Genomic DNA, 22,558 nt, shown 5'->3' with positions numbered 1-22,558 from the left:
ACTGGGGAATAGATCCCCCCTAGCTGTGAATGGAAGTGTGTGTGGCTGTCTGTCCTCTCTGTTTTGGGGTTAATTTGTGACCTTAAATTGTAAACTGTTGGAAAAAAGAAAAATTATTCAAATTCTTTATGCTTTACCTCAAAATAGTCATTGATCGTCTCAATTGTTTCCTGATTTATAATTCTAGTCTCCATCACATTTGAAATACATTCACTTGGAAAATTAAGTGTGTTACAGTTTTGCTCTCCACTTGTTTCTTTTACGTCACAATTTCCTCCCAAACACAAACACAAAAAGATCATGCATTGAAAAACCATCGCATGGCCATCATTCTCTTTTTCTGCTGCTGCAGCACTCGGCCTGTCCCAACTTTGAAAACCACTGGACGAGAACAGATATCTTACTGACCTTTCAGCTCACACCTCCTCTGCTCCGCTCTCTGGACACACAGAACAGTCCTACTCTAATCGAGGCGGCTATGGCTCAGCTGGCAGTGTCTTTCAGCAGTGAGGTTACAGGTTTGGTCTCCTATCTGTCCTTCTGTTGAAGTGTCCTTGAGACTGAAGCTGCTCCTACCGAGTACAATTAATCACCTTGCAGTATCAACACTGGTGTGTGTTTATCAAAGTAACTTTTTCTCTATCTAAGGGAGCTCCACTTACAATTTAAAGCAGTAAATCACTGTGAAGGCCTTACAAATTCATCCTCACTTCCTGAGGTGAATATTTGCCACAAAGATTTATGAGAACTATGACAGTTAATATAATGAAACGGACTCCTTGTCAGTATTTGTTTTAATCTTTAAAAAACATAAACAAAACGATAATACAGTAAATTGCAATAATCTGAAAGGAGCATCATCCTAACATCACCAATGACACCAGCAATGTGAACATTATTGTCTCTGAGGCCACAGAGTGCGGGGACGGAGGCCAGCAGTTGTCCATGCTGTCACACATCGTGCTTCATCAGTGCAGTGTAGTGTCTCGGCCGTCCTGCTGTTCCAGGACAGTCCAGGGCGGCTTGCGGACGGCCTTTTCTCGCAGTTTGCTCGTGCCGCAGCCAGAGCAGGACAGAAGCTGTCTCCACTTCATCTGGCTGACTTTGTCATTTTTCTCAGTCCCAGTCTGAAGGTCTGTCCTCAGGTGTCCCAGCTGCTGTCGTCTCCCTCGGTCATCTGGAGGTAGGAGCTGATGGCCTCCCTCAGCCCCTCGCTCACCAGAGGGTTGTCCGACTCCGGTCTTTTCCTCCTCAGGAGCACAGACCTGGAAGGCACAGTGAACGCTTGGGTGAATTCCAGCTAGGAAATGTGGTTGTTTGGCTTCGTCACATGACGCACCGCCCACCAATGACTCATAACAGACAAATGTTACACAGTTAAAAAGAAAAATGTTTGATTTTCAGACTGAACATCCTGCTCTGGATTTGCATGTGTACCTGGTGCGATTGTGTTACACATTATCGCTCCTGGCTCACATCCAGTGGCACCACACTGTTATTTGCTGACATTTCTGGTCGCTATTTACACGATTGTCACCTGTTTATTCAGTGCTGAATCACACATTACTGTGGAGGTGATTCAACAGCTCTCCGATGGCACGAACAGGGTGACATCCTGCCGTGGTCATTAACAGAAACGGAGCAAAAGATGAGAGGCTGGCTCACCTGGTGACGTCCTTCCAGTTGATGGTGGGCCTGCGGATCGCTGTGGGGACGGGCCTGGCCTCCATCATGTTGTCCAAACCCTTGATGAAGCAAGGCGCCGTAAGCTGACAGCACAGCCCGTCTCTTGTCTCTGTAACAGGAGGCAGCAGTTTAGTATCACTCCTTCAGGGTTTCGCTTGTTATAAGAAGGGAAAGATGACCGCGGACTCAGAACAGACCCAGGTAGTGTTGAATCAGGTGGTGCAGGGAGGGGAAGGTGAGCCGGGGAGATATGTGGACCCAGCCGTTGGGGAGCTGAGAGATGCGGTAGTGCTTCACACAGTCCAGGGAGGAAGAGTTGCCTCGTCTCAGGATGGACAAGGAGAAACCACCTGAAGAGAGGAACAGAGACGCAGCATGAAGCCAGTGTTGCTAAAACCAAGTAAGAATAAAACACCTGGTAGGGTGAGCCAGAACCGTGATCTGGACCATGAAACTTTGTCAGCAGCACAGACTAAACTGTATAGCAAACCTATCTATGATCTGTCTTCTTTTCTTTTGAAGGTTAAACATGCTTCGTGGCTTCAGATGAATTTCATTTGGTGCAAAAAATGAGAGTGAAAACAAGCTCTTTCAGTTTTAAAGGTCACAGCCCTCTGGGTTGAGCAGAGGCTGAGATTACAATACTTCATTATCATCACATGCAAGAGTGAAATACAGACATAAAAGCAGAAAATATTAATTGCATCTCGCAAAATTAAAAAAATAAGTAGATGTGACAGATAAAGTTTTATAAGATAACCAGTATATTGCTGTAATTCCATTAATGGATGGAGGCACACAGAACATCTTAATGCTGCAGATCGGGGTGTGACATACAGTTCAGTTTATATCCTACAAAATAAAATTGGAAATCTGATCTGAGAAAGTGTTTGTCTAAACAGTGATGCTGGTAAAAACCTTTCTTCCTTGGTCACATGATTTGTGCAGCACTTCATGCTTTCCTGGAAATGCTCTCAAGCTACCTACACTTTACCATCTTCTGTTTCATGACATTAGGTCTCACAGTAAACGTGTTCTTGGCTATATTTAGACTTTATAATGTCATCCTGCATCCCTCAGGCTGCCAGGTTTTGGCCTGTGGACCATATACTGAGGCACCCCTGTTATAGATGTTGACGTTAGATATGTGCAGTTTTTAGCAATGTTGAGTGAAACTTGTGCTGATTAAGGTGCTTTTCACAAGTTTGACTATTGAGTGGCAGTGTAGCAGAAGCATGAGCTTATCTACTCAAATCAAGAATACAAAAACTGCAATCCATACAGATAAATATAATTAGTTGGGATTGGATAAGAGGTGTATTTTATGGTGGCAGAAATGAAGCAGCCCTCTCACCTCTGCTCGTTTCTGACTCTCTGATCAGGAAGGCGCCGTTGTGGTTGTTTGGATGCATGAGCAGCTCCTCCGCTTTGCACCTGCTGATGCCTTTGAACAGCCACCTGCGCAGGAAGGACGCGCGCACATTCAGAACAGCGGGACCAACTGTGTCACACACTCATGAAGAAACGTTTTCACGTTTTGGAAAAATCCACTGGAACAACATCTGAGCAAAATGCCCACCGGAGGGGGAGGAGGAGGAGGAGGAGGAGGAGGCTGAAGGTGTCACTGCACAGAACGAAAGTTCCAAACATCTGTCTCCACTGGTGCATCCGTCCTCCTCCCACCTCTGAGGGAACCCCCCCACCCTCTCTGGTCTTTCCTACTTCTCTCGGCTTTCACAAGCGGCACACACACACACACACACACACACACACACACACACACACCCTGGAGAGCGGAGCTCACCTGTGTGTCACCTTGGCCGTGTAGTTTGTGGGAATGTAGCTCTCGCGGCCGGTGCTTATAGATCTCACCATGATGAAATCCCCATCGCTGTTCGATGAGACAAGCCAATGATCAGTGACTGTTTCTTAAGGGCGGGCGACTGTGGGACGACGGGAGCAACACCTACTCTGATATGATGGTCAGTTTTTCCCCGATGCTCATGGTCTGCTCCGTGAGGGTGAATGATGGGTAGTCACAGAGGGAAACGATCACGTCTTCCTGCTGGTCTGCTGAGAGAAAGGGGGAGATACGTTACACTTTTCTATAGTTTACCAGGAGTTTGCTTGTCTCGGCGTGGAACCTACCTGGTGTCGCAGAGTCAGATGAGTTTTCAAGGATGGCCAGGTTGGATTGACACCTGGTGGGGCAGTTTCCCATGTTCTTTAGGTTACGTGATAATCTGAACCGTCCACGATGGCCTAAAAAAAAACTGAAAAAGAGCAAAGAGATGAGGACAATATCATGAGAAATTCTAATGCAAGTAAACACCTTGACCATGTCATAGTCTGATGAGGCCATCATTTAAACTCCTGGTTTATAACCAGGCAACAAAAACAAGGTGAAACAGGAAGGCGCCGAAACCACAACAAGAGACGCTGATATCCTGTGTTAACTTTCCACCCAGCGTGAAAGCGAGGAATCCGGTTATTTTTTCACAAGTGCGTGAAAGATGAGGTTTTATTGCTGTTAAGTGTGCTGTGTTTGATAACTGATGGAATCAAGGAGATAGTCAATTATCCTGCATAAGGTTTCATGTGGCGAGAGAGAATCAGGGAAAAACAGAAACGTGTATGAAATATAAAACAAACCAGATTCACAAAATCAAATCTCAGGCTGCAGACACAAAAAAAAACCAAACAAACAAAAAAACAGCTTGTTCAATCAATAAATGTGTGTATTTGTTACATAAGACACTTGTGTACGGATGTTTCCAAAGTACTGCCAAAGTCACTTTTTGGGTGCAGCAATTTAAGATAAGTATTCAATGTTGAAGTGGAGGCAATTTTTAAAATTCACATTAGTTAAGAGGATGAAACAGTTTTATTTTTTTCATCGCATCTAATCCAACAGCACGCATTTCACCCAAAACAGCTCAAGAGCCCTGCATCATAACATTCTTTTTTTTTGTTATTAATGAGATATTTAACTTTATTTGGGGTGAGATGACTAAATGTACAGCACGTGAATGACGATCCGCTTCTTGAGGCCTCATATGTATCATAATACAATCAAATACATATTGATTCACACACACCAGTAAAATAAAATATTTAAATGAAAAGACAAATAATATGCTTATTAGGTATTCATCATGCGATCATTTGCAAACTGAAGTAGGAAAAAGCAAATAGAAAATCCAGTGACTGACTCACCTTTAAATCTGACAACAAAGTTGCTTCAGTACTTTGGTGGATTCCCCTCAGAGAAGCCAGAAAATTCCAGTTCTTTCAGATAAAAAAAATGAAAGACAAACAGCTTATCAGCCTTCAGCATGCAGACTCCCTCCGGGCCTGCTGCTCAGCCAGTCAGTCAGACTGTGTCCTCTGCTGATCTGTCCCCATGCAGACTGCAGGGTCCTTGCAGCTGGATAGCGTGGGCTGACTGAGAGTTCAGGTCTTCCGCCTCGCTTTTATACATACGTCACCCCGCTGCAGCTTCCTGTGACGAGCAACACGTCCACATCCTGATTCAGAACAACGCTTGTTGATCTGCTTCTGATGCAGGCTGTCTCAGATGGGGGTGTTAAGCACTTTTTTGTGGGGTTCTGGCCCTACGTAAGCAGCAGTTTGGACACACGTATATGCAGTCTGAGGTGCTTTGCTGTGGGCTGCAGCGATTACTTAATTTCAATGGAGATAGTTTGCGTTGTTGAAAAGACAGAGGTCAGATTAGAGTCCTGTTGAAGGTCAACATGAATCTTTAACACAGAGCAGTGGAGGAAAACTTCAGCTGGTTAGGAAAACGACGCATTTATTCAGTATAAAATTACTCAGTTAATCCAGTGACGGCTTTGGCTGTGTTCCTGCTCAGTCACCCAGATGAGGTGTAACTGTGTAATCTTTTCTTGTTGTCTGACGTTTTTGAGAAGTGATGGAAACAAGCAAACAAGAGCAGATCAGATTTCTGCTGAATCACCTCAGAGGAGCCTGTCAGCACAGATGGAGAGCAATCTTTTTTTTTAAAGCAGGAAACAAACCACCTCATTCCATCATGTGACTAGCATCAACTGCTGTGTTCTCAACTCAAATAGCCTTTTTTCCATCGAAATACTTGAAAAGCCGTGATTTCCTCCCAGCAGTCCAGAGACAGGTGTGTTTGAGGCGAACTGGCCTCTGTACATCAGTCTCAGGTGTTCATGTGAGTGTGTGTCTGTGTGTTTTCCCTGCAGTGGCCTGGAGACCCCAACAGAGTCGGCAGGGATCAGATCCTGCACTCCGGATTTAACAGTATGGATGCATGGATATCCTTCGGCATTCTGTTCGTGCGTGACACTAAACCCTGAAGAAAATACTTCCTGGTGGTTTCATTCAGTCAGTGTTCCTCAAAATGGTGCAAGCATTAATGAGGAGCTGAAACTACAACTCGCTCCAGTGAACCTGATTACAGTAACACTGTGTCAGAGGAAACTTACCCCAAATTATGAAACCGTAAATACTTGCATTTTGCGGTTTTATTATACACCCACCTGAAGTCCAGTGCTTTGTGACTGAAAGGAACCTTTCTTTTTTTTTTCCAACTTCAACCATTTGCTTCTTGTAGAGTAGCTATTGATCATGCAGTGTTTGTGTGTGCAGGCTAAACCAACAACCCATAACATTACATTGACTCTTAATATCTCATAAGGACATTTATTTTCATTTTAGTGAACAAACCTTGTGCTCACATTGTGCCATTATGTTTAGAAACTTAAAACAGACCAGTCCATTTTTTTAATTAAGTGAAACTGTATTTTAATTAACTTCTTCTCATAAATATAAGCCAATTGGTTTTACAGTGTGGCAGGTTTAGCTCCCTGCGCCTTTAATCAAGAAAATCTGCAGCGCTGCACAAAACAGAATGGCTTTGTGACAGAAGCGCATTATTCATGTTCTCACCAGCATTTCCGCCCCGATCAGGGGTCTAGAAGCCACAATCAGCTCTTAAGCCTGTTTAATGACGCCCTGGAGCTTCCACAGATCGATATGCAAATCATGTTTTCGTCAACACTTTGTCAAGCAAGTCGAAGTTTCTGTCGTCCGTGGGGTTGGGAAGAAGGCATCAGATAAAATTCAAGGTTCGTCCTGGAAAGGTCAAAACAGAGACAGACACTAACACGTTGTCTCATTCACACCTACATACAGATTCAGAGAAACAAACGCAGTGTTCTCTGCACACCTTCACACCGCGAGACGAAGCCGGAGAGCCCGGACAACGGCCAGACGGGCAGAACAAAGCAGGGACCTTCTAACAGACGGCTGCGTGTTAACCACCGCTCCGCCCTGCAGCTCGACGGTGGATTCAAACGGAGGTGAACTGCCTGTTATACAACCGATTAAAAAAATAATGGCCTGAGCAAGTTTCCAAATAAACTGAAGAAGAAGCGGAGTTTTTGATATTTTAGAAACACTACCATGTGATTTAGGGTTTATGAAACAGCGCAATGTTAACATTGGCTGTTGCACAATAGAAGTAAAACAACATGACCCAGTTCCGCGGGGCTCCGGGGCGCCAGCAGGTTCAGCCAGGTTCTGGTCAAATCATGATTTTAAGAAGGTCTAAAGTTTGATATGGAGGGAGGTAAGGAGGGAAAAAGCCTTTTCAGGTCATGCAGGTTTGAAAAGCTGCCAATTGAAGTCATCTCATTTGCAGATCAGCTGATCACCTTTTTCAGTTTCAAACAATGTGTGCAAAAATAGACGGCCTCCTCTGTGACAGCGGCAGGTTTTCACTCACAGAGGAAATGAGAACAAGTGCGGTTGGAAACTCAACTCGCCACAATCACCTCACCTTTCCACGAAGAGAAGCAGTCTCAACACCTCTGGAGTCAAGGGCCTCAACAACCAAGCAGAAATGAACGGCAGACGCTTTGTTCTCATCTTACTTTATTCAGTAGTAATATAAATGAGCTGAATCAGCAGACGGTGACAAGCATCGGTCGGCCCCCCGACGTGAAGGGACTCGCACTCTTCAGATCAGATCCTGCTTGTTTAAAAGGTTGTTAAAACATCACTGAACAATCTTTTCAACTGAACAAGAAACCTCAACACAAAGCAGAAAGAAGAAGACGAAGACGACGATGAGTTAAAATTACAAAAACTTTGCTAATTCATGGACTGCAAAGTGAGACACGGCTAAGTGTTCTTCGAAGGGAGTGCGAACGCAGCTCCCAACCAGAGCTGGACGTTAGCGTGCTACAGTTATGCAACGCTGCTTTCCACACCGCGTTCACCTGCGTTCAGAGGCCGGCCTGCTCTCCGCGGCTCTCCCTGTAGTCTGTCGCTGGTTTGCATCGTCGCAAGTTTGAAAATAAGAAACAAGATAATGAACTGACAATCAATGCAGTTGACATATTAGTTAAGAGTTTAAAAAAAAAAAACTGTTACTTTGAACACAAGGAGGATGTCTACAGTGTGTGTGAAGACATTTAAAAGAAAGACAACGTGGAAAAAAATAAATACAATGTTGGAAAGTCGAGTCAATCGTATGTTTTTTTTTTTTTTTTTTAACTGTTTGAAAAACAAAACACAGCTCAACGTAAGTCATGTTCGGTGTAAGGAAGGTGACTGACAGTATATTCAATATAACATCTCATAATATGCATCTGTTAATATATTCATTACATCCTCCTTTCTAATCACACAGGTCGTTACAGCCTCCGGGCAGGAGGAGAGCGAGGGAGGGAGAGAGAGAGAGAGGGGTACATAAGTTATTACGGGGAAGTGCAGGGACAGGGGGGGGTGTGTTGGGTGGGGGCTTTAGCAGGAGACCTCCATGGTCTGAGGCCTGGCCTGGCCGTCCAGGGCCCTGGCGCCGCCGCCGCCTTCCAGCAGGCTGTTGAGGTTGTTGCGGCTGCGGCTGCTGTCCATGGAGGTGATGCTGGAGGAGGAGGTGGTGCGAGAGCGAGCCAGACGAGTCATTCCTGCCGACGGCACTGAAACAGAGCGGCGGCCGTTAGTAGTCCGCTCACGGCGGCGCGGTTTGGACACACTCTCACACACACATCCTGACACCGCAACAGAAAGAAAGAAAGGGAAAAAAAAAAGTGCTTGTCATGCAGATAATTCTCTGATAATGAACAAAAACAACACAAAAAAAACCCCCCAAAATGTGTGACTGAAAACTCGAAAAGCAACACATCAGCAGGAGCAACGATCCAACTGAAGCATCAGCAGCAGGTCATGCAGCAAAAAAAACCAAAAAAAAAAACGGGACACTGAGGACGGGATCCATGCTAACGGGAGACTCCTGCTGAGAGATGAATGTGCTGGAAGTATGCAGAAAGCCATCCCACCGAGCAAAACACACAACGCCGCTGCTGGAAATACCAAACGGTGCTCTCTGGAGACGTTTCTGCATACGCCGACATTCATCCTGCACGGAGCGTTACGAGGCTGCCGGTTCGAAGCCTTCTAAGTCTGACGGCTGCTCAGGAGTCCGGTACCTGATTCGTTGCTCAGGTGACTGAGGAGAACGTAGGGAACTGCAAGCCGCGATTACACGGGGAAAGAAAGGAGAGAGGGTGGAAAGAGGAGAAATGTTACGTTGCTTGGTCTGGCCCAGAACTGGCCCAGAGGCCAGGTAAGATACGGCGGCGTGTGTGCACGCCACGATGCCCAGCTCCTGCCCCGATTGGCCGGTTCCTTTTGCATTTCACACTGTGGCAACGTGTTAATGAGAGAAAAGCAGCTTTCAGAAACACGCTGAGGTGTCGAGGTTTATTTTCCACACTTTTCTCGGCATGAAAACACTCGTTTTTAATCTGCTCTAATCCTGCTGTGGCATTTGCTCAATAGGGGGACTCAGTGGCCTTTAGAGCGACAGCGAGGCTCTGATGGACCCGCTGCACCCGGGGGCGCGGCCCACGGAGACGGGTTTGGGAACAGAGGAGAATTAGCATTAAAGAAACACACACAAAGACGGAGGTGGCCTCTGTGGCTCCACCGTTCAGAGCGCCGTCCGTGCACGGAGCAGAGCGGTCGGTGGGGTCTGACGGGGATGTGTTTGTTTTCTCTTTGCAAACGAAGGACTGTAAAAAAAACCCTGTTTAACTCTGCACCTTCAGTCTCTCCTCAACAGAGACCGGACCGCATCATTAAACAGTTCTGGATAGAAAAGCACAACAAATAAATGAAAGAAAACTTTAGGGGATGAAATAAAAAAACCAGAGGGTCAGTGTTGAAGCACACTCGGGACTGAACGGGAACTCCCTGTTCAGTGCGTGGAGCGCCGCTGTCACGCCACTCACGCTAAAAGCACTAACGCCTCACCTACTGAGGGTTGTGGGTGCCACACACTGAAAAGAGCAGAGAGGAAATGTGTGTTAGCGTCCACTGCCTCTCCACTCTGAGACCAGGGCTGACACTGACACTCACACGCACACACACACACAGAAAACAAAAAACTGCTTTCCATTCAAATGCCGCTGGCCACGGTCCAAACCCCATCGGCAGGGGTGTTTAGCAACAAGCTCTAAGGAGGCCGCGGTGAAAAAAAAAAAAAAAATCCTCATTGAAGTAACCCTTGTCATTGCAAGCACGTCAACAGGAAGCTCAGCGAAGAGCGGACGAGCTTGGACCACAAACACGTCAAGCCTGTAAAAAACAACCCTGACCACCGAGACAACCTGTTACACCCAGCTCACTTATTTAGATGTTTTTACATTCTGTCCATGGAAAAGGTGAGATGTCTTCACTTACTGTAGCCCATGCCCTGAACAAAGTACTTGAATGCTTCAGCAAGTTTCCCGGGCTGCAAAGAGATAAACATGTCCAAGTTAATGCATTGATGAGAAGATTTCCTGATGGAAGTTTTCTTATGACATTAATAACTCACCTGAACCACCTGGGGCAAGCCGCCACAGTCAGCCATCTGTGAGGGGAAACATGAGTCTCATTATCAAATCCTTCGAGCGCTCAGGAGAGACTTCACCGCACAGGCTCACCTTTAGCAACGTGGTCTTGGTGGGGTTTAACCTGGAGTTGCACTCCACCTGAAACACCAATGAGGGGGAAACACTGAGAAAAACGGACAGAAATAAACTGCTTCTCAGGTTACAGAGAGGATGGGACGCGACTCACAACGGCCTCCACGGCGGGCGAGGTGTCGCCCACCACCAGCAGGGCGGGGCACCTGCAACACAGCGAGAGTCGTCAAATCACGCCGCCGAGCCGCACGCCAACACATTCACCATGACTATCAAGCAAACCCACGTTAGTGTGTTGACCGTGTCCTCGTTCAGACCGACAACTGGCCTCTCGATGTCCAGGTCTCGGCGGCTGCAGCAGAGGGAGAAAACGCAGCGATCTGTGAAGTAACAATCTGGCAAAACTGGAAGGTCACCTGGCACAAAAAGAGTTTTGTTTTTTTTTTATCTTGGTGCTGTTCACAGTTTTTGTATTAAACCCTTGTGCTTTGTATTTAGGTCAGGCTCAGTGCAGCTGCCTTTGCTACAAGGAAAACAGTTCAGGACAAAGTGGCCACACACCACAACACTTTTAGTTACAGGGACGGGAGGATCCGGGTGAGGACTCTCCAATCAGCAGTGAAGTCGGGTTATCTACATCTCTATGTCTGATAAACAGCTGCATCCTGAATACTGACCAGTGTGTAGTATTTCTATCTTTATTTTCAACAATGGGGGGGAATAAATTCCAGAAAGAGAAATCTTGATTACAGCTGCTGCAAAGCGGATTCATGGCTGTGAGGGGAAACAGAGTAACAGAGCAGTGAAGGAGAGTTCTGTTCGGCTGGAAATCCCTCTGAGCAGTTACACATTATGAAAAGATTACAGCCACTTTTTGTGCTGCTTTCACTCAGCTGAAGTAGGTAGAAACCAGGATAAAGTGGATCAATGCACCAGTATTAAAACTTTTCTCTGATTCCCCAATCCTGGATGAAGCTCTCTTTGAGACTCGGAAAGCAGCACACCTCAGAAGCGCCAGACTCAGCCCGCCTAAACACACTTCATTTGACAAGCAGCACGTTAAAACACTGAGTGTACAGCACATAAACTAATCATTGACTGCCGTACTATTGGTAGGATCCGCAGAAGAGCGCCAGGTTGTCCTGGTTGATGTCCTGAGCGATATGGAGGCGGTAGGTTTGGATCAGCTCCTGGTTGTCTGTCAGCTCATCCTGTTGAAGAGAAAAGACTTAATCTGACACAAAGAGGAAATCTTTAATCTAATTAAAGCACCAAAAATAAAACTGCCGTTAGACGGAGGCCACACAGCGACCGAGTGGCGCGTACCGAGAGGAGTTGTTTCTAATTTGCCTCAGTGACGCTGGGTCACCTCCCGGTTCTGTCTGTTATTAAACTTTGTGAATATCAGACTGCCAGTCGATGTATGCCAAGAGGACAGAGGGGAAAATAATTAGCAAATGTCTGTTTTAAAGGATCAAGATGAGGCTGTCGAGGGAAATCAAGAGAAGCCCCCAGAGCTCTGGGAAATGTTTCACCATGTCGATGGGCGACAGCGGGGAGAGTTAATGGAAAACTCACTGTGCTGAAGTGGTGAGCCATGACGATATCCACCAGGTTGCTGGTCCATCCAGACAGCTGCGCACAAGCACAACCAGCACGTTAGAGAGCCGCAGTTTATTGATCACTCAGAAGAAAACCTCATTTGATGCTTGAACTGCCGGAGATGACTCAGTTTTTGTCCCTCGGGAGCCATCAGCAGAGAGCCGAAGGGAATTACTTTGATTTAACCTTTCGATTACTGTTCTGACAGGAAGCACGCACACTTCCCATAATCATAACTCTGACACACTTAATGACATTTTAAAAATTCAAAATCCAGAAGGAAGCAGGGAAATTAAACTTTGTGTGCATAAATCCCTCATGACTTCTGCGGCACATCAGATTCCCCAGTTTGTGACGCATTCAGAACATGAGCTCCTCAGTACTAATTAAAGTCGATACATACTGAAAGCTAATCTGATCTCTCATTGCTCATCTTGACAATCTCACAGCTTTAAGTCAAAACAAATCTGCAGTCTGTTTATGATCATAACCCAACACGTCCGGGGTTTCTGAATCCAAAACACGACGTGAGATGAAAAGCTAAACGCCATTACTCCACAGCCGCATGACCGGGTTTCTAACTTCTCGTTAAAGTCTCTTGTCTGCTTCACAAAAGTTTCAACTACAATGTGAGCGTGATAAAACATGAAACGCAAGAAGAGGAGTGTGAGCACATCGAGCTTATGTAGGCAAGTAGTACGCGTCTGATGTAATGATGCAGTCTGCGACGCTCTCTGTGGTCTTTTCAGCCACTTAAAAACAATCAATGGTTTCAAGATATGCTTCAAAGCTTTGAAACACAGACCGAGGTACTGATCAAGTCCTTTGACGTTCTTTTAATAACATCGGCTTGTGTGAACCATTCATGTCACAAAAAAACAATCAGGGTGAAAATGAGGACACCAAGAGTGTTTACAGGACTTCTTCTGAAATAAAAGGTCATGTTCATGTTCTTAGAAGGTATGAGGATTAGATCCTCCTGTGTTATTAGCTTGGGAAAAGGCAGTAAGCTCCAGCTCCAGGATTAACTCTGACTGAGGATCTTACAAGTCATATTCCCTGCAATGACTTCTTTCTCAACATATCGTAATCCATTGAGGCAAAATATCAGTCAGACTACATTACAACGCAAATAAACTGCTGAGAACATTCTTCTCTCTCTCTCACTTTGGTTTGGAAACATGCCGGAGTGAAATCACACCGGGAGAGAATACAAAGCGGGGGTTGTTTTTAACGTATGTGGGACAAAGGTCGCCTCGAGTTCCTCCTACTGCATGACCGCGTGTAGCACCAGCGGGTCGCAGAATGTTCTGGACTCTGTTCAAACGCATCAACGCCTCACGCTGTACCCAGTAACAGCAGTGTGATCCACTGCGTTCTTCATTTGAAACCAAGTATTCCACTCAAAGTAAAACTGTCAAGAGAGAAAACAGAACAATGGCACGTTAACTTTGATTTACAGCTCCCAATTCCAATAAGACATCTCCATTTGTCCCATGTTTCTACATCAGATCTATGCAGGAAACCTAAAACACACACTGTTTCTCTGGACCTGTCTTTAGTGTCGTTCATGGGCTAAACTAGACACACACTCCAGCAGTGTGGTGAGGGCGGGACGGAGGCTGCTTGAACACCAGAATTCATTCATAAGTAACAACCTGACAGAAGTCTGGAAACCAAAGTGAAATGGCTGGTACATTATTTAATGAACCACTTCCACTCAGAGCAGCGTTTTTAATCAGAACTCTTCTGGGCTCGATGACGTCTGTTCACAGCGGGACGCCACAAGAGTGTTTTTGCAGTCCAGCCATCATGGACCCTCCAGTACGAACACACAGGTGGAAATTCTCATCTTAAACTTCAGATCGCAGACTATTGGTTATCGTCCAGCTAACAGTTGTACGGTGAAAGAGAAGCTGATTGATGCCACAGATACCGACCTTTGAAGCGGCCCAGTCGATCCAGCCTTCAGCGCAGGGGTCGACATTGATCAGAACCAGCCCCTCCACCAGGGTGGGGTTGTTAAGCTGAGGGGGAGAGGAGGGGGAGATGCGGGTCAGTGCACTGAGAACAAAAAGATTTCATAAGCAAAAACGCAGCCCTCTCTTGGATTAGCCCGCCTTCTGCGAGCCGCTGCAGGTTCGCAGTGTTTGGAAGCTGAATTAGCTGTCACCCTTGTGTAAACCAACAGTGTGGATTAGTCTGGGCAGCGGAGCAGCGAATCGTGACGAGGCAGAGCTTCATCTCCACAGCACGAGAGCGGCGAAGTCTGGATTTCTCTCTCATTTTTCCCTCTGTCCTTGACTTTGTGTTTTCCCTCAGCAGAGCAGGTGGAAGATGAATCGGCTGATGAAACATGATAAAAAGTGAAGCATTTCTTTTTTTGTTTAAACAGAGGTATAAAACAAAGACGACGGGATTTGGGGCTTCTAAATAAAAGGGCGCGGTTTTGGAATTGCCTGAAGACAGAGCGAGGATGTCAGGGGAAATCTAAAGATCTATTTCCTGCAGAGCGGAGCGAAGGCTGCGGATGCTGCTTTCCTCACAACACGGACGCAGAGCAGCAACAGCTGCTGGAACTCTATCGTGGCTAAACACATTTGTTCCAAGTCGGTTAAAGCAAAAGCTTTTCAGAATCAATTTTTCCTCATTAATTCTGAACAAGAACAGACTCTCCACAGAGAGCCTGGCATCGCAATCCCGAAACTTTACCCATTCCCCTTTCACCCAGTTGAGCATCCTCTCCTTCCATTATTTATCATTCAGTGCTCCATCGCGCCTCGCTGTCAATTCTGGATCTTTCTGCTACATTGTGCTTATTTTAGCTCCACCGCGCTGAGTGCGGACACAAGGCTAAGGCAACTGAAAAGGAGAAAATCACCAAGGTGATTCATCATCTGGGGAATGGCAGCATATGCAGCGGGCTGCAGAGAAACCTGGCGCCCTGAGTGGGCTTGATGGGATCCTTTAACGTTCAGTGCAACGAGCAGTGCGGTGTGAAAACCTTCGATAATTACAGGAGCAACAAAGAGCCGGACAGAAGAACAACACAGGAATTTGAAAGCGGCGGCGTGAACGCTGTGGACTCACTGCAAAGCGGCTGAGGATGTACGCTCCGGCTCCCACGCCGATGCCGATCACACTGTTGACTCTGTGGAGAAGGCGGCCGGTCAGTGGGACTGCGGACGAACAGCCGCTTTACGCACATTCATCACATCGGTAATCGTCCGTCACTCACTTGAGCTGAGTCATCACAGAGGGCAGCATCTCGGCCAGCTCGTCCATGGTGGGGTAGCGGTACCTGCAGACGGACGGCACAGTCTCACTCCCATATGGTAATCAGAGAAATTGATCCGATTGTAAATTTAAATTCTTCATGATCGCAACAGGCAGGGAACTGAGTATATCCATTAGTAAATGAATATCCAGCCCACACACGGTTCACGCCAAATGAATTGATTGCAGCTTTTACAACAGCGCTGGAATAAATGTGCTCCCATCAGTCTGCGGGCGTCGCCACACTCACCCGGTGGGGAAGGGGGGGGCGCCCTCCTGCTGGCCGGGGGCGTCCACATGGACCACGGCGAAGTGCTGGGTGATCTCCTGCATGTCCTCATAGTTGAACAGGGTGTTGAAGCAAGACTTGTCTGGAAAGGTGCGGGGACACAGGGCGAGAGAGGAGGAGGGGGAGCGGCGGTAAGGAGTCTGCAGGGGAGCCGAGCGGCTCCGTGAGGTTGCAGAGGCTAAAACAAAACACCGACACCGCGCATACTGATGAGCAGGGCGTTAAGCTGACTCACGGTTGAGGCCGATGTCGTGATAGGTGAGGATGACAGGTCTGTTGCCCTTTGGGACGCCTCTCATCGTCACATGGAGGACGCCATGTGGCGTCTCAATGTCATGCTCCTGCAGTCACAGAGAGGGGCGAAGAGGTTCGGATCACTGACACTTGTACAGTTTACAGGAGACATCACCAACTCAGTTGCATTTCAAGACATGAACTACAGTTCTGATATTGCCACTAAATCAGTCACTCTCAAGTCTTCACTCTTCCAAAGGATGTAAACAAGGAAGTAGCTCGATTAGCTCGCTCAGAATGTTTTTACAGTTCAGCTCAGGTGTTTATTCTACTCAGTTTCATATCTGGTGCTATATATTAAAAGTGGGCCTGTGGTGTTGTGGAGGTCAGAAAAACAAGCTTTAGTTTCAGACGCTGCGGGTTCAAATCCTACAGGTTATCACTGGGGATCCCTGAAGAAGGATCAATTCATTTATCCTACTTATTAGATTAGGATAAACAACAGTGTCTGAATTCACCGTAGGAAATGAATCTCTTCTCCTCCAAGTGCTTTTTAATAATTTTCAGTTACGGCGATTGGGCCATCCCTGGAACCCTGAAGGCCTCTTGGTGTGTGAGAGAGTGCTAAAGTTACACCACTGCGTTGCTGGCTGCAGCACGGTGTGTTTTCACGTTGAAAGGGAGCTCGGGTTTCACACACAATTTAGCCAAGTACAAGGTTTTGATGAGCCGGGAGGAGTACGCCTATAAACACCTATAAACATGACATTTTATCAGTGTCTGACTCAGGATTTAATAACAATGACTGAAACACATCATGAAGCAGAGTGATAATAATAATAAACAGTGGGATTTTTCTCTCTAATGTGACTGATTCCCATGACAGGCACAAATCTGAAGTTTATCCTTCAAAGCATCCAGAAGGGGAAACAATTTCCCAAAAGCAACCCTCCCCATAAACCAACAAGACATTTCAGGGTTTCTAAGCAGAGTTGGAGATGCACAGCATGCACCGCGTGTCTCCCCCAAACCTCCGACCGTGTCCTCGGCCAAACAAAACACTGAAAGGGCGATCTGCAAAACAGGCTCTTCACCCAGAAAAATACTCTTTATATCTGATGGCCTGAAACTCACAGCTCTTTCACGAGTATGACTCGGCGAAAACGCCAGCATCCTTCGTCTTTCAGAGAGACTCCTTAAAATTCAAAGCTCGCACAATGTTCATTGTCTCCGCTACTTTAGAATGAGATTTTTCTTCTCGATCGGGCACTGTGAAGTCTCACATTAGTTCTCCACAAGGCATGATAAATGGACTTGAAGTTAGGCCTGAAAAAAAGATGTCAGAACGAGTGGGGATTTAAAGATGACACAGCAGAAACGACTTAGTGATGCCGATGGCGTTCAGGACGAGGGTGAAGGAAGTGACAATATGAAAGATAACCCACTGCACGGGGGGGGGGGGGGGCAGAAAGTTTCCAGACTTTGCCCGAAACCTCACGCTCGTGCACACATGCACGCACACACAGCCGGCGTGATTTGGTGCTACAAATAGCACTGTGCATGACGCAGCGACCTGCGCGTGTGCACTGCACAGAACGGCGGGTGGGGCCCGGTCTGGAGCCCTGCGAGTCATCAATAATACAGAAACAGAGAGAGAGAGAAAGAGAGAGAGAGAGAGAGAGAGCTTATGGCTGCCAGTTCACGAGGGAATGTTACCCCGACTGTGCTGCCGACTCCCTGCGACTGCAGGTGACTGACGGATGTATGTCAGAATCTCTTCAGACGACATCAAGGTTAATTCTCAAGGACAGGGCTGCAGTAATTGCTCACTGAAATGTATAACTGACACGGCAACACAAGAGGAAAACCGCTCATCCTGTCGGCAGCTGAATGAGGTATTTCCATTTGAGTGGGTGGTGATCGGGAGATTAGCCTGCCACACAAAACATGACAACGATGCACAATGCACCGCTTGCTGCCTTCCAGCCACAGTTTAGTCCAATCTACATATGCGGAATCTAACCGACCTTCCGCAGATAGGAGTAGTCTTCAGCAAACAGGAAGCCGTGAACCCATCGCAGGCCCTTTTTCACAGATAATGAAATGATTCTCCTGCCCTCGACTAGGTGGGGTGGCGGAACAACTTGTTACAGATGGAGAGGAAACTCTCGCTCTCTGTGGCCGGGCTTCAGCACAATTCTCATTTTTAGACAAGGACAGAGTCAAGGACATTCAGCGGAATGAGAAGCTTTCCCAGGGAAACACGGCTTGTTCGAAAGCCCGTCCGCCGTGTCCCGTGTTCGCACATGACGCGCTCCACAGAACGCATGAACGCCCCACCGGTGGCATGAAAGAACCGCAGCTCAACGAAACACAAGGTGAGGGGGACGGAGATGGAATACGAGATAGAAGAGGAGAAAGTCTGGAAGTGGACTGGAGGAATCAGAGCGTGAAAGCACACAGTGACAGAAACAGGAGGAAAGAAGACGGAGGGAGTCCTGTGTGGCCAGGGGAAGGGTGTGCCTGAAGACACTTTAATTTATCATGACTCTCCTGCACCGTCCTGCCAGTAAGATGGAGAATAACAACTCGGGCAGTGATGGAAAGACAGATGAGGAGCGGACCTTTTATCTGTCCATTTGGCTCCTGGCACCGTTTAATAGCTGTATTGATCCGGGAGCTCAGCCTTTCATCACACATGTTTGGGTATAGACGTACACACAGCGACGCCAGGAGAAAACACACGGGGTGGGGCATACGTCTGGATAGCTGAGTGTATGTGTGTGTGTTGGGGGGGGGAATGAAATTAGTGCACTGCAATGGCATCAAATCTCTCACATTTTGAAACCTCAATGGGGCTCTATGTTGGACAAATAGTGTGTGAAGGTGTGTTTGGGGCAGGCGGGACAGGAGGACAGATTTGTGCTTCGTTCAGCACAGCCGATTTTTTTTTTTTTTTTTCAATAAACAAGACGAATTAAAACACACCAACGAGGCTGCAAGATGTGGGGAGAAGAGTCATGATGTTACACTTCCTGCGTTCTCTTGCTCAGAGCAGCATCAGGAAGGTGACACACGAGTGCGTAGAGACACTCACACATACATAAAACATTTATGGATCTAGGTGTGTGTGCTTGAAACATAAACAGCACTCTGAACAGGCAATATACACACACAACACACACACACACACACGTGTATCTGAAGCAGTGGGCTGGCACCACAAACTCAAGGTCTATTCAGGGATGGGGAGGGAGTCGCTACAGTGGTTTCAGTGTGTTGATGCCTTATTGTGGCGCTCGTGCGTGTGTGTGAGTATATGTGACCTCTCTCCTGTTTTCAGTGATAATGAAAAAAAAAAAAAAAGACTAAAGCACGGTGCATTCACGCTCTGCAGATCCTCTTTAATCACTGCTCAAAACATGCATCCCTGCAGTCAGAAACACTTTCAAAACATGTACACTGATAAACAGTCACAGCCCTGATCCTGTGAGGAAGGCTGACATGCACGCGTCTATTTAGTGTGGTTTGTGCAGAATCGCAGACACTTGAGACGCGCATGCATCTTTCATATAATGACATTAAAATGCACCACTGCAGAGTGAGCATGCTCAGGCTGTGCAGACTGCACACATGGACACCGAGTGACCTGGAGGCACACACACACACACACACACACACACACTCTAACACAGCAAATGTTCACCCCATACCAGCAGCTGCTTAGGCTGACAAAGCCCCAGCAAGTCAGCAAGACCCCCACAAGCTATTCCCTGTCCAACAAACCAGCTGCTCCTGTGCCGTCTCTGGACGGGCTACAGAACAACACCTCTGCTCTGAACCAGAACCCGCTCGCTGCACGGGCCGAGCCAGGTGTGCCGAGCCAGGCGGGACACGTTTTCTCACTCACCACTCCATTTCCTCCGCATGTAATCTGGTCCAGGTCCAGAACAGCTGACATGTTTTTCCCACACAGGAGAGGAGTGTGTTATGCTATGAGCGAGCGTGTGCTGGGCAGCTCTGAAGATCTCCAAAAGCAGGAGGAGGAGGAGGAAGAAGAAGAAGGGAGGGAGCGCTGGTAGGAAGGGAGGGATACAGGGTGAGGCGGCTCGAGCAGCACGGCGACAAGCAGGGAAGACAGGAAGAGAGGGAGGAGAAAGACAGCGGAGGGAGTGAAGAGGAGATGGGTAAATAACCTGAATGAAAGCAGAAGGGTGTGGGTGTGCGGAGTGGGGGAGAGGCGGCGGAGAAGATGCAGAAAGAACGAGAGGGAGAGAGAGAGAGAGAGAGACAAGAGACGAGAGGTTGGGAAAGAGAGCAGGAACAGAGACAGAGGGGGAGGAGAGTGAGACTGCAGTTTGTGCTTGGTAGTCACAGCGCGTCCCTACATCCAACCACTGGTGCATCTAATTGGATTGTGGAGGGTCAGGTGGGTAGAGGGAGGGGGGAGGGGCTTAGCGGCGAATGGAAAAGGGGGAGGATGGGGGTGGTGGTGGCGGGATGGAGCTGAGAGGGCTGGGCGCACGGCGAGGGGTGAAGGGGTGCAAAGGATGCAGAGGCAGACCGGGGGAAATGGTCGGGCTGCCTGACGTCACGCTCTGTTATTGATAAGCGGGAGGAGAGGAGGCTGACTTTGACAGCTCCTCTGCATCAGCAAAATGGCTGCACGTCACCACCGTTACCGGCACCCGCATCCAACCCCGCATCATCCAGCGGGAGGAGAAGCAGCTCAATGAGCGAGGCTTCAAAACGAGAGGGATCTCAGAGTGAACGGACGCCGTCAGGTGCGGCTAACTGAGTTTACAATGCAGGGGTGTGACGCCTGCGAGCAGCAGCCTCCGTCTCAGTCATGTGAACCTTTCATGCAGCGCTCAAGACTTCCTTCAAGCATCGACCTCTAACAGATGACCCTGCTCATGTAGCAGGCTCACCAGAGGAAATACAAACTATTTTTAATGAATTTCATTGAACAACCAAAACCACACACCATCAGGATCAATATCCTCCAAACTTCCTGCTGAGTCATTTGATCCCGATAGTGTATTGATCTCTCTCCTCAATCAGCTGCATTCCTGCTACCAGAGCAGTCGGTCACGCCTTGCTCTGAGACGGACTCCTCCAACCGGCCAATGGCAGCGAGGGAGACGGGCGCCGAGTCGCAGGAATTACAAGAAGAGGAAGAATGCCATTGGCTGAAAGAAATGTGGCAGTAAAATGTAGAAATAGTTCCTGTTGTGGCCAACAGAGGGTGCCGGTGACACACAAGCAGGACGTGATCAAACTATGACAACACAGGAGGACAGAAAAAAGCAATAAAGAAACATTTTTCCCCCAGTGACACAACTCACTCCGGTTCTTTCTGTCACTGAGAGGACACGCTGCAGGAACAAGACACTCACTGCTTTGGTGGAAGTATCAAATTACAACTACTAATGCTCCTTATGAAAGTGTAATTTCCTGCTTTATATTTATATCTGGGTCCACTGCATGACTTTATAGTTTAAAAATGTGGTTTTCATACAATTCATTCAGGTAAATTGAATAGAATCACTGCTAATGACAATGCAATCAAATGCACCAAAACGTAACTAAATGCAGCTAATTCGGTGGAGAAAAACACTTTGGACTTTGTAACAAAAATTAGACTTATGTCTAAATGTTTGTGCACCTCAGAATAACGGTTACTTCCTGAATGACACTCGTACCAGCTGGACTGCAGGGAGGCAAAACAAAGAAACCTTGTATCTTTTAGTGGTGACAGGGTGCACAGGAACGGAAAAGAAAGAACCGACCTCACAAGTTCACACTGGATGAAAGTTAATCCATCCATAATCAATCCCAAGCAAACCCACATTTTTTTTTTTTTTTTTATAAATAATTTTTATAAACATGAAAGTGCTATACAAAATAAAGTTTGATTTTCGGCTTTACCTTTTTGACTTATATAGTCCAGCTTTCAAGATATTGTTGAACACGGAGAGAAAAGGTTATCCTTTCATCCAGTCCATTTATCTGCTTTTACACAATATGGATTCTTCATTTTCAAACTAGTGATTTAAAGCTCACATACTTTCATGCAGTCCCGAATGAAAGAGACATAATGACAGAGCTGTACTGAATCACACCGGACTGTACAAGTGCACCTGAAGCAGGGGACGGTGGGTTAGAGAGATATATGGAAAAGTAATATTTAGGACATTTCAAACTCATAACTGTTTCAATACTTTAACAATAAAGTCAACTCATTAGTTTTTTCAGCCTATGTTTTTTTTTTTTTTTATCAAGCTAAGTCATTTTTCTACTAAACTGATGTCAAACAGTATGTTAAATATTTCCATTTATAAATGATCTGTTTTGCTCCATTTTCAGGTATCACTATGAGACTGCTGGTAAATGACTAAACACAATGCCAGATATAATCAGGTTTAGGCAGTCCTAATGTCGGTAGTATGAGGTCAATGAGGGAACGTAGTGTGACACAGACAGCAGAGCAGGCGTCTCTTTG

At 46.8% G+C, this 22,558-nt stretch overlaps 2 protein-coding genes across 5 annotated transcripts in view; both read right to left on the bottom strand.

Annotated features, from left to right (window-relative positions):
* Positions 1 to 787: 787 nt before the first annotated feature.
* Positions 788 to 5,119, bottom strand: sla2a (Src like adaptor 2a). Of its 2 annotated transcripts, none has more exons than XM_030090682.1 (8): positions 4,903 to 5,119; positions 3,835 to 3,959; positions 3,657 to 3,759; positions 3,491 to 3,577; positions 3,041 to 3,144; positions 1,884 to 2,036; positions 1,666 to 1,795; positions 788 to 1,265 (listed from the first exon to the last, which is right to left on the bottom strand). In XM_030090682.1, exons 2-8 carry the CDS (start codon positions 3,905 to 3,907, stop codon positions 1,142 to 1,144), a joined length of 774 nt encoding a protein of 257 aa, XP_029946542.1. In that variant the 5' UTR covers positions 3,908 to 3,959; positions 4,903 to 5,119; the 3' UTR covers positions 788 to 1,141. The 2 variants fall into 2 exon arrangements, with proteins under 2 accessions (XP_029946542.1, XP_029946543.1); XM_030090683.1 differs by having other exon boundaries at positions 3,657 to 3,756.
* A 2,479-nt stretch (positions 5,120 to 7,598) lies between these two features.
* ndrg3a (ndrg family member 3a) overlaps positions 7,599 to 22,558 on the bottom strand; it is a 36,616-nt gene continuing 21,656 nt past the window's right edge. Inside the window, exons 1-15 of one of the 3 annotated variants that reach the window (XM_030091299.1) lie at positions 19,964 to 20,403; positions 16,055 to 16,160; positions 15,781 to 15,901; positions 15,493 to 15,555; positions 15,345 to 15,405; positions 14,195 to 14,281; positions 12,231 to 12,287; positions 11,760 to 11,863; positions 10,939 to 11,004; positions 10,807 to 10,858; positions 10,671 to 10,718; positions 10,562 to 10,597; positions 10,426 to 10,477; positions 9,171 to 9,209; positions 7,599 to 8,660 (exon numbers count right to left, since the gene is read on the bottom strand). In XM_030091299.1, the coding sequence (XP_029947159.1) occupies positions 8,485 to 8,660; positions 9,171 to 9,209; positions 10,426 to 10,477; positions 10,562 to 10,597; positions 10,671 to 10,718; positions 10,807 to 10,858; positions 10,939 to 11,004; positions 11,760 to 11,863; positions 12,231 to 12,287; positions 14,195 to 14,281; positions 15,345 to 15,405; positions 15,493 to 15,555; positions 15,781 to 15,901; positions 16,055 to 16,160; positions 19,964 to 20,014 (1,119 nt within the window). In that variant the 5' untranslated portion in view covers positions 20,015 to 20,403 and the 3' untranslated portion in view covers positions 7,599 to 8,484. Of the gene's footprint in view, positions 8,661 to 9,170; positions 9,210 to 10,425; positions 10,478 to 10,561; positions 10,598 to 10,670; positions 10,719 to 10,806; positions 10,859 to 10,938; positions 11,005 to 11,759; positions 11,864 to 12,230; positions 12,288 to 14,194; positions 14,282 to 15,344; positions 15,406 to 15,492; positions 15,556 to 15,780; positions 15,902 to 16,054; positions 16,161 to 19,963; positions 20,404 to 22,558 lie in introns of those variants that run through there. The other 2 variants (XM_030091298.1, XM_030091300.1) reach the window with 2 other exon arrangements.

This window comes from Salarias fasciatus, chromosome 5 (assembly GCF_902148845.1).
Source record: "Salarias fasciatus chromosome 5, fSalaFa1.1, whole genome shotgun sequence".
Taxonomy (NCBI): Eukaryota; Metazoa; Chordata; class Actinopteri; order Blenniiformes; family Blenniidae; genus Salarias; species Salarias fasciatus.
The sequence above is the reverse complement of the archived record's forward strand: the minus strand, read 5'-3'. Positions and strand labels throughout refer to the sequence as shown.

Excerpts from the sequence above, each read along its gene's own strand:
- sla2a (XM_030090682.1), bottom strand. The coding sequence starts at position 3,907 with ATGGGAAACTGCCCCACCAGGTGTCAATCCAACCTGGCCATCCTTGAA. Across the intron at positions 3,145-3,490 it reads ACGGCCAAGGTGACACACAG|GTGGCTGTTCAAAGGCATCA; the intron begins GTGAGCTCCGCT and ends CTTCCTGCGCAG. Across the intron at positions 2,037-3,040 it reads AGAGTCAGAAACGAGCAGAG|GTGGTTTCTCCTTGTCCATC; the intron begins GTGAGAGGGCTG and ends TCCTCTCTTCAG.